The sequence below is a fragment of the Desmodus rotundus genome, chromosome 5 (genome assembly GCF_022682495.2).
Source record: "Desmodus rotundus isolate HL8 chromosome 5, HLdesRot8A.1, whole genome shotgun sequence".
Classification (NCBI taxonomy): Eukaryota; Metazoa; Chordata; class Mammalia; order Chiroptera; family Phyllostomidae; genus Desmodus; species Desmodus rotundus.
In genome coordinates this window covers 82,302,076-82,317,548 of record NC_071391.1, presented here as the reverse complement: position 1 = coordinate 82,317,548, position 15,473 = coordinate 82,302,076, and the positions used below count along the sequence as shown (strand labels likewise).

Here is a 15,473-nt window from a genome sequence, read left to right as displayed (position 1 = left end):
AGTTTGGTAAATTCTCTTAATTCTAAGAATTTATGTCCTTTTGGATTTTATAATTAGCAATCATATCATTGTGATGAATGAGTTGTTTTTTTTCTTCCCATTTCTTCTACCATTTGTTTTTTTCTTATCTTACCCTTCTAATTACAACCTCTATTACAGTGTTAAATAGAATCGTAGTAACAAACAGCCTTGAGTTACTCCTGATTCCAAAGAAAAAGCTTTTAACTCTTTACCATTAAATGAGATTTGCTATAGACCTATTCATGTTCCAAACTGTTTTTTAAATGTTTTTTTAAATATTTTTATTTGAAAAGAGCAGTTGCTATACAATATTATATTAGCTTCAGTGTACAACCCTGTGATCAGACATTTATAAAATCAACAAAGTGATCATCCCAATAAATCTATTTCCCCTCTGAGACTGTATATAGTTATTACAATATTGTTGACTATATTCCCTATGCTGTACTTTACATCCCTGTGACTGTTCTGTAACTACCAATTTGTACTTCTAAACCCTTCACCTTTTTCACCCATCCCCCTTCCCACCAGATGTTGTCAAAGTGTTCTCTGTGTCTATGAGCCTGTTTCTGCTCTGCTTGTTCATTTTGTTTTTTCAGATTCCACACATATGTGGAATCATCTGGAATTTGTCTATTTCTGTATGACTTACTGCACTCAGCACAATGCACGCTAGGTCCATTTGTGTTGTTGCAGACGGCAAGATTTCATTATTTTTTATGGATGAATCATATCCCATTGTATATATGCAACATTTCTTCTTTAACCATTCAGGTATTGATGAACACTTACATTGCTTCTATATCTTGGCTATTATATACAATGCTGCAATAAACATATGGGTGTATATGTCTTTATATAATTTATTATCTGGGGTTTCTTCAGATAAATACCCAGAAGTAGAATTGCTGGGTCTTTCTTTGTCTCTTGTTATAGCCTTCATTTTAAACTCTGTTTTGTCTGGTGTAAGTATTGCTACCCCAGCAACGGTTTTGTTTTTAGGTTTTTTTTTCATTTTGAAGAAATATATTTTCTATCCCTTTACTTTCAGTCTGAAGTGAGTCTCTTTTTTTAAATTTTATTTTACATTTTTAAAATTGTTTATTTTTATTGTATTGGATTGGATATACCTTATCAGATATATCAGTGAATATGTTCTATTCTGTGGGTTGTCTTTATTTTATTGATGGTTTCCTTTCCTGTGCAAAAACTTTTTAGTTTGATATAGTCCCATTTGTTTATGTTTTTCTTTTGTTCCCCTTGTCTGAGGAGATATATCAGAAAAAATATTTCTATATGTTTACTGACCAATATCTGAGATTTTACTGTCTATGTTTTCTTATAGGATTTTTATGGTTTCCAAACAAAAGCACCCAGCCCAGTGCTTTTGTTTGTTGGTTACTGCTTCACGTTCACTAGGTGTAATCTGTTTATTCAGATTCTATGATTCTTCCTGACTTAGTTTTGAAAGATTGTATGTTTCTAGGAATTTATAAATTTTGTCCAGGTTTTCCAATTTTTGGAATATAGTTCATAACATTTTCTTACAGTCCTTTGTATTTCTCTGGTGTCAGTTGTTATTTCTCTTTCATTTCTGACTTTACTTATGAGGGTCCTTTCTCGTTTTTCCTTGATGAGTCTGGTTAAAGGTATGTCAATCTTATTTATCTTTTCAAAGAACAGCTCTTAGATTCATTGATCTTTTGTATCTTTATTCAGACTCTATTTTATTTATTTCTGTTCTGATCTTTATTTTTCCCTTCCTTCTACATACTTTGGGATTTCTTTGTTTTTCTTTTTCAAGTTCCTTTAAGTGTGAAGTTAGATGGTTTATTTGAGCTTTTTCTTGTTTTTGAGATAGACCTGTAATGCTGTGAATTTCCCTCTCAGGATTGCTTCCCCAGCGTCCCATAGATTGTGAATTGTTGTGTCCTCATTTTCCTTTGTTTCACGGTATCTTTTGATTTCTTCCTTGATCTCATTGTTGACCCATTCATTGTTTAATAACATGTTATTTAGCTTCCATGTCTTTGTGTATTTTTCAGTTTCTTCTTGATTGATTTCTAGTTTCATAGCACTATGGTCAGTAAAGATGCTTGACATGATTTCAGTCTTCTTAAATTTTTTGAGACTAGCTTTGTGTCCTAACATGTGGTCTATCCTAGAAAACGATCCATGAGCACATGAAAAGAATGTGTATTCTGCCCTGGCTGGTTTAGCTCAGTAGATTGAGAACCAGCATGTGAACCAAAAGGTCACTGGTTCAATTCCCAGTTAGGGCACAGCCTGGGTTGCAGGTCAGGTCTCTAGTTGGAGTCGCGTGAGAGGCAGCCAGTCAATGTTTCTCTCCTTCTCTTTCTTCCTCCCGACCCTCTCTCTAAAAATAAATGAATAAATTTTTTTAAAGAGTGTATATTCTGCTGCTTTGGTGTGAATGCTCTAAATATATCAATTAAATCCATTTCATCTACTGTGTCATTTAAGACCACTGTCTCTTGTTGATTTCTGCCTGGAAGATCTATCCATTGAAGTCTAATGGGGTGTTAAAATCCTCTACTATGACTGTATTTCTGTCAGTCTCTCCCTTTATGTCCATCAAGATTTGATTTACATATTTAGGTGCTCCGATGTTGGGTACATAAATGTTTACTAGGGTTATATCCTCTTGTTGGATTGTTCCTTTTATCATTAGGTAGTGTCCCTCTTTGTCTCTTACTATAGCCTTGGTTTTAAAGTCTATTTTGTCATATATAAGTATTGTTGTGCCATCTTTTTTTTCATTTATGTCATCATGAAATATCTTTTTCTATCCCTTTACTTTTAGTCTGTGTGTATCTTTCATTTTGAGGTGGATCTCTTGGACATAGCATATATGTGGGTCTTGTTTTCTTATTCGTTCAGCTACTCTATGCCATTTGATTGGAGCATTTAAGACATTTACGTTTAAAGTGATTATTGATAGATACATATTTATTGACATTTTATTTGTATTATTTCCCTGTTTTTTTCCTTTTCTTCTGCTTCTCTTTCTCCTCCTCCTTCTTCTCATCCTCTTCATTCCCCTCTTTTCCCTCCTCTCCCTCCTCACTCTCCCCCTTCATCTTTTCCTTTTCCTTTTCCTTCTTCTCCTCCTCTGCCTCCTCCTCCTCTTTCTTCTTGGAGGCCCTTGTCTTGCAATATCCTCTTGGAGGATATTTCTTGCAATACTGGTTTGGTGGTAAAAACTCATTTAGCTTTTTCTTGTCTGGGAAGCTCTTTATTTCTCCCTCAATTTTAAATGATAGCCTTTCTGGGTAATGTAGCCTTGTTTGTAAGGCCTTGCTTTTCATCACCTTGAATATTTCATGCCAGTTTCTTCTGGCCTGAAATGCTTCTGTTGAGAATTCAGATGACAGTCTTATGGAAGCTCAGTTGTAGGTAACTAACTGCTTTCCTCTTGTGGCTTTTAAGATTCTCTCCCTGTGTTTAAGCTTTGGCATTTTAATTATGATGTGTATTGGTGTAGGCCTCTTTGGATTCGCCTCGTTTGGACTCTTTGTGCTTCCTGAACTGTGTGTCTTTTTCCTTCACCAGGGTAGGGAAGTTTTCAGTCATTGTTTCTTCAAATATAGTCTCAATCCCTTGCTCACTCTGTTCCTCTTTTGGTATCCCCACGATGTGGATGTTGTTATGCTTCATGTCCCTGAGGTTCCTTTAACTCACCTCATTTTTTAAATTCTTTTTTTTTTTTCTGCTCTGCTTGGATGTTTTTTTCTACCATGTCTTCCAAATCATTGATTCAATTTTCTGCTTCACCTAACCTGTTTATTCCTTCCAGGGTGTTCTTTATTTCAGATACTGCATTCTTTATTTTTGACTGGTCCCTTTTTATGGTTTCTATGTCTTTTCTCATGCTGTTGAACATCCTTGTAATCATTACTTTAAACTCTGTATCTAATAAATTGCTTGGCTCCATTTCATTTAGCTCTTCTTCTAGATAATTATTTTCCTTCATTTGGGGTCTGTTTCTTTGTCTTCTCATTTTGGATCTCTTTGTTTTTATGGATTACACAGATCTGCAAAGACTATGGTGCAGACCTGTCAGATGCTGACTGTGACTGGCCCTGGGCAACCTGTTGGTAGCTGTCAGTGGTCCACAGCTGTGTCTCTCTCTGCTGGTCCTGGGTGGGTGCAGAAAGGACCAAGCTGTGCACCAAGGCTGTATTTTACCAGCGCCAGGCCTATGGAGGATCAGCTAAAGTCTCAGAGTTCCCAGAGTTCCCCCACTGCCTACAGGCTTTCTGTTAGGCTTAATCATTGTAAGTGCCTCCAGCTCTACTTCTCAGCAGCCAGGCTTAAGCTCCACAGGATAGGATGAGAGGGATTCCTGCGAGTGAGTCCTTTGCTTCCCCTTTGGCTGATGCTGTTTGGACAGTTGTGCTCTGCCTGAGAAAAATGGCTTCTGCAGTGTGGGTAATGACTTGGCACAGGGATCCTGGCAGCTGACCCTTCAGCTCTTTCCCTGGAGCCATTAACCCTAAACTGTCCTCACTTGGCTGTGCCAGAGCCCAGGATAAGTGGCAGTCTTGTTGTCATGATGTAGTTTCTTCTGTTAAGTCCTTGGTTGTAAGGCTTCTCTCCAGTTATTGTTCAGTTGGTTATTCAGGGAGATTTGTCTATAACTTAGTTGTAATTCCAGTTTGGTCCTGGGAGGATGTTAGTGTAGCTTCCACCTACTCTGCCACCATCTTGGCTCTTGGAGTGAGTCTCTGGTAGAAAGCATATGTGAGGGTTAGCCACCATATGTCTTTTCATTGGATCTGCCAATAATTGTTCATAGATGTATATTTATTGTTTTTTTATTCATATTTTTAATCATTTTTTCTTTCCTCTTCTTAGAGAAGACCCTTTAACATTTCTTGTAATACTGGTTTGGTGGTGATGAACTCCTTTATCTTTTTCTTTTCTGGGAATCTATTTATCCATGTTTAGATTCTACATGATAGCTTTGCTGGGTAAAGTAATTTGGGTTGTAGGTCCTTACTTTTCATCACTTTGAGTATTTCCTGCTAATCCCTCTGGCCTACAAAACTTCTGGTGAGGAAATCAGCTGACAGTCTTAGGGAGCTCCCTTGTAGGTAACTAACTGTTTTTCTCTTGCTGCCTTAAGATTCTTTCTTTGTCCTTAATCTTTGGCATTTTAATTATGATGTGTGTTGGTGTGGACCTCTTTAGGTTCACCTTGTTTGAGACTCTCTGCGCTTCCTGGACTTGTATATTTATTTCCTTCACCAGGTTAGGGAAATTTTCCATCATTATTTTTTCAAATAGGTTTTCAATTTCTTTGCTCTTTCTCTTCTTCTGGAATACCCAAGATTCGAATGTTGGTATACTGAAGTTGTCCCAGAGGCTCCTTATACTATCCTCATTTTTTTAAAATTCTTTTTCCTTTTTCTGTTCTAATTGGGTATGTTCATCTTCCTTATTTTCCTAATTGCTGATTTGATCCTCTGCTGCTTCTACTCCAGTTAATTACCTTAAATGTATTCTTCATTTTATTTAATGTATCCTTTATTTCTGATTGGTTCTTTTTTATGTTTTCTATCTTTATTTTTATGTTTCCTGTCTCTTTGTTGAAATTCTCACCAAGTTCATATACTCTTCCTCTAACCAGTGTTTTGAACTTTACATCTGGTAAATTTCTTGTCTCCATTTTGTTTAGTTCTTTTCCTGGAGTTTTGTTCTGTTCTTTTATTTGAGACATGTGTCTTTGTCTTTTCCTTTTGACTGAGTTCCCTTTTTTTGTTTCAATGTGTTCAGTAAAGCTGCTACACCTCTCAGTCTTGGTAGAGTAGACTTATGCAGTAGGTGTCCTATAGGGCCCAGTGGCACAGCCTACCTAGTCATCCAAGCTGGGTGCTCCAGGTGTGCCCCTGTGTGGGCTGTCTGCATCTTCTTGTTGTAGTTGAGCTTTGATTGCTGTTGGCACATTGATAGGAAGGATTGACCCCCAGGGCAATGGGATGCAAGGACTGGTTGTGTGCAGGATCTGCTGTTCTGGGGCCAACCCCATGGAGCAGAGCTCACTTCAACAGGTACTTACCAGTTCACCCTTTGATGTGTTGCTGGTGGATGTGGTTCTGTGGTGCTTCAGTGTGGTTTGAATCTGCCAACAGGGTGCAGTGACTCTGGGGTCTCTTGGGAGGTGCAGGCAATGTCAACTGCCATCTGTGCCCTGCCTGGGGCCACCTGGCATGAGCTACAAAGCAATTTATAGGTGGCTGTTGCATATGTTGGGCTTGGAGGTGCACAGTGTAGGCCAAGCTGTAAACCAAGTTTGGCTGCTGTTAGTGCTGGACCTGGGGCCACTTAGCAAGGGGTACATGGTATACAGAGGCCAGATGCTGCTTGTTTGAAACATTTTAGGAAAGTCAGCCTCATGAACCAAGAGAGGCCATTAGTATGGAATAGCCACTGGAACAGGCTTGGGCGGGCCTGCAAGTTGGGTCAGAGAGAGCCTCAGGGAATTTCCAGGGTGGGATGAACAGTGTAAACCAGGTAGATGGAGACTTAGATATGCCGCCCACCTGCCCACTCATTTGGGGTCGGGTCTAAGAAGAAGAACAATGGCCTCTGCCAACACTTCTGTCTGGGAGACAGCTGCCCCTCCAGGCCTTGTCCTGAGACCTGACAATTCAGTTCGTTCCCATGTGGCACAGGTGCCTTTCAAGCTGCTACTCCAGTGCTAAAGCTCAGAGTGAGTATGTCTGTGCACAGGGACCCCAGGAGCCTCCATCCCACTCAACCATAATCCCCACTGGTTTTCACATCCAAAAATTATGGAGACTTCTCTTCCTGGCCCTGGAATCCTGGGCTGGGGGTTCTGCTATGGGGCTAAGACTCTTTGCTCCTCAGGAGGGACCTCCACAGCTGAAATATCCCTCCCTATTTTACCGCCACCCATGGATGTGGGACCAGCCCTTTCCATGTCTCCACCCCTCCTAGTCTTGATGTGGCTTCTTCTTTATATCCTTAGTTACTAGGACTTCTGTTTGGCTAGATTTAAGACAGTTCTGAGTGATGGTGGTTCTGTAATTTAGTTGTAATTTTGATGTGAGTGTGGGAGGTTCCAAGTACTGTGTTTACCTATACTGCCATTTTGATCAGAAGCTTCAAATAGTCTTTATGTTAGCTGAAACCTGACTTTCTAGGAGGATTCTTCTTCTTTTTTTTTAATCCTTACCCAAGGATACATTTATTGATTTTAGAGAGATGAGAAGGAGGGGAGAGAGAGACATTGGTGTAAGACAGAAACACTGATCAGTTGCCTCCCCTACGTGCCCCAACAGAGGAATATACCCACAACCCAGGCATGTTCCCTGACCGGGAATCAAACCTGTGACCTTTCTGTGCACAGGATGACACTCCAACCAACCAAGCCACTCCAGCCAGGACGGGGGAGGATTCTTTTTTTATTTTAATTTTAAGAAACAATTTAGATGAGCTCCTGAGAGCACTTTGCTTATGATTCAGTCATTTTTTGCAGTCTCGATGTATGACTTTTGAAGTCACTCTGACCTTGGTGCAAACATGGCTCTACTATGTGTGATTTTGGTTAGTACTTTAAATCCTTTTAGGGCAAGAACTGTGTCTTATGTATTTGATCTATATTATTAGTTCTAACTTAATGCCTAGTACATTATGGGGGTTGGTATATGTATCTTGCAAAAAATGAAGTTAATTAGTCTGAGTCTTGGCATTTTCATTTATAATACAGGGATTAATAATCCCTTATAGGCCTTGATATGATAACTTTTTAAATAATACAGTAGATCCTTGAATAATGTTTTCTTCAACATTGTTTCATTATAACATTGGTGAGATGCTATAGGAAATTAACTCATGTTTATATCAATTAGCCTGTGGTAAAATTGGTTCATGATACATTGTTTCATTTAAAGTCACAGAACCTAACAACAGTGTTAAGTGAGGACCTGAGATAGCATAGGAACTTGAGTCTGGGATTCGAAAATAGCAGGTGGCCACAAAGCCAAGTTAAGACCAGGTGGTCTGAAGGAGCACAGGCAAAAATGTTATCACCTCTGCACTCCCTACTCAGAAATGCAGAGGTAGCTGATTTTATCTGCCTTCTAGCTTCTTCTTAACCTATTGACCAGCATGTACAGTTGAATATGACCTTCTTAGGGTAACAATAGTGAGCAATCTGGTAGGTGCACTAACATAGTGTAGCCATCAACACATCTGGAAAAGGAAGTCACCCGCCCCTGAAATGGAAAATTCTGAAAGCCCACTTTTTTCAAAAAGCCTGCGTTTTTGAGCAAGCCTGCTTTGTCCCCAGCTTATAAAAGCAGCCAAGCAGAGCCAACGCTGAAGCCAGTTCAGAGGACCTTGCTTCCTTTGTGCTGCCTTGCCTCCCTTGTGCTCGAGCTTAAGCTTAGTAAAATCTGGCTGGAAACTTCTCTGGGGTTTCCTCTCAATGCCTATCTTGGGAAATCTAACACCAATGCCTATTAACCGACATAATAACCAAAATAATTTTAGGACTGTATAAATATAACTACTCCTTTACTGTTAAGGACTTGACATTCGGCCCTTGGAAGGCAACCATGAGGCTGATGTGCCCCTGGTGAAAATGAGTTTCACACCCCTGACCTACAGGCTATCAATTAGAGGTTCCCACGACCCCCTCCTTGGGTTTGATTAATTTGCTAGACCAGTTCACGGAACTCAGAGAAACATTTTAATTAGTAGATTACCAGTTCATTATAAAAGGATGTAACTCTCTCTAATGCCAGCACCTCCTACAGCTCACCCAGCTCTTGAAGCTGAAGGAGAAGGGGGGTAAATAAAGAGGTCCCTATACCATGGCTCGTACAATCAGACTGCATGCAAATCAACCGGTGGTAAAGCACCGAGGAAGCAACTGGCTACCAAAGCCGCTCGCAAGAGTGCGCCCTCTACTGGAGGGGTGAAGAAACCTCAGCGTTACCGGCCTGGTACTGTGGCACTTCCTGGAATTAGACGTTATCAGAAGTCCATTGAACTTCTGATTCGCAAGCTTCCCTTCCAGCGTCTGGTGCGAGAAATTCAGGACTTCAAAACAGATCTGCGCCTCCAGAGCGCAGCTATTGGTGCTTTGCAGGAGGCAAGTGAAGCCTATCTGGTTGGCCTTTTTGAAGACACCAACCTGTGTGCTGTCCATGCCAAACGTGTAACAATTATGCCAAAAGACATCCAGCTAGCATGCCGCATACATGGAGAGCGTGCTTAAGAATCCACTATGATGGGAAACATTTCATTCTTTAACAAAAAAAAAATTCTCTTCTTCCTGTTATTGGTAGTTCTGAACATTAGATATTTTTTTTCCATGGGGTCAAAAAGGTACCTAAGTATATGACTGCAAGTGGAAAATAGGGGACAGAAATCAGGTATTGGCCGTTTTTCCATTTTCATTTGTGTGTGAATTTTTTTAATATAAATGTGGGGACATGAAGCATTAATGCACGTCAAGGTATTTCAGTGAACAAGTTTCAAGCAGTTCAACTTTATAACAATATAAATAAACCTGTTAAATTTTTCTGGAAAAAAAAATAAAAGGATATAATTCAAGAACAGCCAGATGGAAGATGTGCATAGGGCAAGGTATGGAGAAAGAGTACAGATCTTTCATGCCCTCTCCCAGCACACCATTCTCTGAATCCTCATGTGTTCACCAAACCAGAAGCTATCTGAACCTGTCCTTTGGAATTTTTATAGATGCTTCATTACACAGGCATGATTAATTAAATCATTGGCCATTGGTAATTGAACTCAGGGTTTAATTCCTCTCTCCTCCTCAGAGGTCAGTGGTGGGACTGTAAGTTCCAACCCTCTAATTACATGATTAGTTCATCTGGTGACCAGTCCTCCTCCCCCATTTTTAGGTACTTTCCAGAAGTCACCCTATTAACATGAAATCATAAAATTAATTGTGGTTCGAAGGGGCTTGTTATGAATAATGAGATACCCCTTTTACTTTTATGGGTTTGAAGAAATTTCAGGTACTAATGACAGGAGACCTAACATTATAACAAAAGATGCTTCCATTGCTATTATCAATTAGGAAATAAGAATGGTTTTGAAAGCTGTGAGCCAGAAACCATGGACCAAAAAATATATTTATTATAAATCACAATATCACAGTGATATTTTCCATCTTTGAGTTTTATTTAACCTCATAGAAACTTGTATGTCATCTTTATGTCATCTTTTATTTTTAAAAAACTTTATTTAAAATTAAAAAGGCTTACAAATTTGCCCTGTAGCTATTAAATATTCTGATGGCTTCAAGATAAGAGAAAGAATACAATTATTGTTTGAAATGAACTATTTAACTGCAGAAGGATTCTACAACTTTATAGCCTGTTCCATTGAGTTAATTTTATTATAAGTAGAGCACCAAGGTGATTTTCAATGAAACATATTAGTATTCTCCTATGAGCACACTAATACGTGATGCTGTCGTTTATCCGTGTTGTGAGCAACTGAATGACTGTTGTTTTGCTTATATTACTATGTAGTTTTCATAACTTTCTCCACTCTCCAGTTCTGGTATCTCAGTTTTATTGATCTTTTGCTGCAGGAACAGTTCCCATGTCTCTGTCAGTTCTGTTGAATTTTTGAAGGAGACGATATACATGATATTGTTGTAGCATTTGTGAGGTGTAAGGTAACCTCACATGGCTCTGTCAGCAGAGACAGGGTTTCCTCACACGCTAGCACTTGTGTGTGTCACACCCCTTTGATCTCTGGAATAAGAAGTGATCATTGGAAGGGAGCAATCGTGAGCAGAAGAAGATAGTTGTTTCGAATAAGTTGTAGACTTACACTAGTTTCAGAAATGACTGTATGGCCAGAAGGACTTAATACCCAAACTAGACTCAGAACTCACAATGCTTACATTCATTACCCCCAGGAGCTGAAATAATAACCCAACATGCAGCACTCTTATCTGAGTGCAGAGAGCACAGGTAACATCTTCTGAGGGCTTGTAGGCTTGTGCTTCTAAAACCCTGTGGGAATGCTTAGAATTGCAATTGATGTTCCTTACCTGAGAGGACCTTTGTAATTTCTGATGAAGAGTTAGCCTTTTTCCATTGCAGATCGACATCAGTAAATGCCATTATTTAGTGGATTTGGACACCATGAGAGAAACACCCCGGGAGCCAAAATATGCATCCAATAGAGAAGAATGGATCAGCTTGGCCTACAGACCATTCCTTGATGCTTCCAGGTATGTGGCTTTAATCCTAAGAGATGTACAGTGCTTAGTAAGGATGGAAGTTGGAAACTAGGATCGAAAAACTTCCAGTCCTGATCTGACACTAGTAGCCATCATTTTATTTTATTTTCATTTGGATCAAAACACATCTTCCATCCTTGTCCAGTTTCCTGAGAAATCTAAAAGAGTGCTTTCTTTTTCTAGGCACCAGAATAATACAGAGTATATTCTGGTATAATCCAAATAAAAGAATCTAAGTAAAGCAGGTAGATCCATTGAAGAAAATACAAATGACTGTTTGACATTGATTCTTTTTGGCAACAACTTTAGCTCTTTGAACTAAGGATGCTCTAACACAGGAAGATTGACTATGTCGTTTAAGGAGCTAGAAATTCATACCCATTATTTTTAGTCACAAGGCTTAGTCAGCAATGGGATAGGCTTTACTAGATCATAAATGGAGAGACCAAATAGACCAGTGCTTGGCCGGCTCTTCAGAAAGGTCTCAGAATTAATAATGAGAGGGGAGTCAGGGCAGTCAGGTGAAGGAGTAATGGTGGGAGCAGGGGGTGGCGGGGAGTGAGTTGGAAGAGTCAGGTTGTCTGTGGGCAGAAGTCCAGGTAAACAGATGGTTGAAGTTAAGGAGGTTTGGTGAGGCCTGGGGCGGAGCCCAGGATCCAAGAGGTCAGAGAGCAAAAGATAAAGGAGCAGGTCTTGAGAGGCAGGTCTGGGACTTAAAAACAGGGAAGAAAATGTTTTTGGAGGAGAGGATTATCAGAAGCTGCTGATAAATCAAGTATGATGAAAAATAACTGTTCATTGGATTTGGCAGCTGATAAAAGCAATTTTGGTGGAATAGTGGGGCAGAAGGACTTGAGAAATTAGAGGGGTCAAAGCACAAACACAAGGACAAGAATTGGAGAAGGCAAAAACACACAAGTCTTTTAGAAAGTTTTGCTATAAAGGGAAACAGAGAAATAGGGCTATAGCTGGTGGTGGGTGCAGGGAGCTGATGGCTTCAAAAGATTTTTGTCCTTAGGGTATAATCCCAGCAGTGGAATTGCCAGGTCAAATTTACAATAGCCAAGTGTTGGAAGCAACCTAAGTGCCCATCAGTAAATGAATGGATCCAAAAACTATGGTACATTTACACAATGGAATTCTACGCTGCAGAAAGAAAGAACGAACTCCTACCCTTTGCGACAGCATGGATGGAACTGGAGAGCATTATGCTAAGTGAAATAAGCCAGGTGGTAAAAGACAAATACCGTATGATCTCACCTATAAGTGGAACCTAATCAACTAAACAAACAAGCAAGCAAAATATAATGAGAGACATTGAAATTATGAACAAACTGACAGTAACCAGAGGGGAGGTGGCAGTGGATAATGGGGAGCAAAAGGGGAATGGTCATCAAGGAACATATATAAAGAACATATGGACAAAGCCAAAGAAGAGGGTAGGATTGAGGGTAGGAGGTGGGGATGGCTGGGGTGGAGGGAGTTGTGGGGAAGAATATAGATAACTGTACTTGAACAACAATTTAAAAAGAGAGAGAAAAGAGATTTTTGTCCTGAAAAAAATTTTTTTGGCTCTCACTGGCATGGCTCAGTTGGTTGAGCATTGTCCCACAAAGAGAAAGGCTGCAGGTTTGATTCCCAGTCAGGGCATATGTCTGGGTTGTGGGCCAGGTCCCTAGTTGGGGGCATGAGAGAGGCAACTGATTGATGTCTCTCTCACATTGATGTTTCTCTCCCTCTTTTTCTCCCTCCTGTCCCCTCTCTCTCAAAATAAATAAAATCTTTAAAAATTTTTTATTATGTTAGCATATATGTTATGTATATAACATAAAAATTGCCATTTTAACCACTTAAAATTCAGTGACATTAATTACACTTACAATCTTGTGCAACCATTACCATTATCTTTTTTCTCATTGAGATATAATTGACATATAACATCCATGTAAGTTTAAGGTGGGCAACATGTTGGTTTGATACATTTATATATAGCAGTATCATTACTACAGTACATATTTATCATTTTGTTTTTGTGTTGAGAATACCATTGTCTATTTCCAAAGCTTTTCCATCACCCAAAATCTGTCCCTCTTTTATTTTTTTAAGATGAGGAAAATAACAGTCATGTTTATATACTGATGGAAATGATCTCTTATTGAGCTGAAAACTGACTATGTAGGAGGCAGGAAAGAATTGCTGGAGCAGTGCCCTTGACTTAGGTGAGAGGAGATGCACAAATAAGTACAGGATATGTTTTAGATACACGTACAGATAGGTCATCTCTGAACGGCACTGTCCAGGAGAACTGTCTGCAGTGATGGAGATCTTCTATATCTGCCCGGTCCAGGATAGAGGCCACAAGCCACATGTAGCTATGAAGCATTTGAAAAGTGACTAGTAAGACTGAGGAACTGAATATTTAGTTTCATTTAATCTCAATTTAAATAGCCACACATAGCTACTAGACAGAGCATAATAGTAACAAGCAGCAGGTAGGTATGATGATGGGCATCTGGAAGTTCTCTTCTGATGGCCTCACTTTTCTCAGTGAAGAAGGCAGTGGGATTAGCAGATGAAAAGGGAGACCAGAGGATGAGGTGTTGACCATTTGAGGAGAGAGAAGTTGTGAAATAATTGCAGAGAGTACAAGACAAAAGGAAGTTGAGAAATAGAGTGTGATTGGAGGACAGAATCAAGAACTCACTTGAGTCTTAAGTGGAGCTAATGTGGTTGCTTTTCTCCTTTCCAGCTACTTATAGCTGCACTAGTGAATCACAGAACAGGTGAATTTAACCAGTTTTTTAAAAACATCTTCAGTGAAGTATAAGTATATACCAAAAAATTTACCCATTTTAATTGTACAGTTCAATAATTGTTAGTTAATTGACAAAGTTGTGCAACCATCACCACAATTCAAGTTTAGAACATTTCCATCTGCCCAGTAAGATCCCTCATTCCTATTCCCAACTCCAAAGAACCACTCATTTATCTTCTGTTTCTATAGATTTGCCTTTTCTGAACCTTTCATACAAATAAAATTGTATAATATGTGGGATCCTGTGTCTGGCTTCTTTCACTTAGCATGCTTTTGAGGGTCATTCATATTATAATATATATCAGTGATTGTCTCTTTTTATTGCTGAATACTATTCCATTATATGGATTTACCCACTTTGTTTGCCCCTTTACCAGTTGTGCACATTTGGGTTCTTTCCACTTTTTGGTTATTATAAGTGATGCTTTGATCATGTCATGTGCCTGCCTTTGTGTATAGTGTTGGGTTTTAGCCTAAAAAGTCCAACAAAGCATGAAATGGCAAGGGAATTGAGGGTTTATTCAGGGAAGTGATATAATGATGGATGGTCTTAGGTTGCATAAGGAGGGAGGGGGAGGGCATTGAGGAATTGGGAGAGCAGGAAGGGTGTTAGGGTCATAGATAGATTGTTATTCAAAACACTGTCAGAATTGGAGCGGTCAGAGGAGAGAGCTGGAAAGAGAAGCATCAGTGAGGGTATGAAGGTCTCTGCATCACTCATGTTCTTTGGTGCCTGGCTTTTTATTTGATATAGTAGTTGGGGTAGGTCTCATTGCAACTTTGTTTTGGGGTTGAAAAAACTGTGACAACATGAGATCTGGGCCTGGAAAGTTCTCCAGCTCTGAGGCGACAGCGGATACCAAACAACCTTCCTATTAACAAAGGGAAACTTAGTGGTTCACAAATACTGACAAGCAGTACATTACTCACAGAATAAGCTGGGGCAAGGGAGTATTTTTGAGGTGAATTTTTATTTTCCCTTTGGTTTTGAGGGGCAGAAATGAGAAGGGTTCCACACCTTCCTATTTCCCCTTTTGGTAGCATGCTAGTGCAGCAGCTGGTACACATAAACTGAGAGCCCTTGGGGCAAGGCGAAGAAACATGATGTTTGTGCACTTTTCACTGGAAAACTTGCAATATTTCGAGGGAAGTACAGGAGGTGTTGGTCACCTCCCCCCCTTCCTTGTAGTAAGCAGAGTGACTAGAGGGGATCGTCCCCTCACACAAGTGAAGTGGTTGAGTATCTCCTCCTGTGCTCAGCATTCTCCTCAGCCAGTGGGCACAGGTGATACACTGGGAGGCTGTGAAACATGAGAGCCTTTCCCAGAAATGCTCTTTGCTCTTCCCCACTGAACA

General features: G+C 39.7%; 2 protein-coding genes across 8 annotated transcripts in view; both read left to right on the top strand.

The window, feature by feature from the left end:
• ALG9 (ALG9 alpha-1,2-mannosyltransferase) overlaps positions 1 to 15,473 on the top strand; it is a 124,282-nt gene that overhangs the window by 87,109 nt on the left and 21,700 nt on the right. For all 7 annotated transcript variants that reach the window (XM_053924310.2, XM_053924308.1, XM_053924306.1 and 4 more), the window contains one exon: positions 11,163 to 11,293. In XM_053924310.2, the coding sequence (XP_053780285.1) occupies positions 11,163 to 11,293 (131 nt within the window). The remainder of the gene's footprint in view (positions 1 to 11,162; positions 11,294 to 15,473) is intronic.
• LOC128780810 (histone H3.3A-like) lies at positions 6,024 to 9,292 on the top strand. Its single transcript, XM_053923751.1, has 2 exons — positions 6,024 to 6,095; positions 8,873 to 9,292. The coding sequence occupies exons 1-2, from the start codon at positions 6,024 to 6,026 to the stop codon at positions 9,290 to 9,292; spliced, it is 492 nt and encodes a 163-aa protein (XP_053779726.1).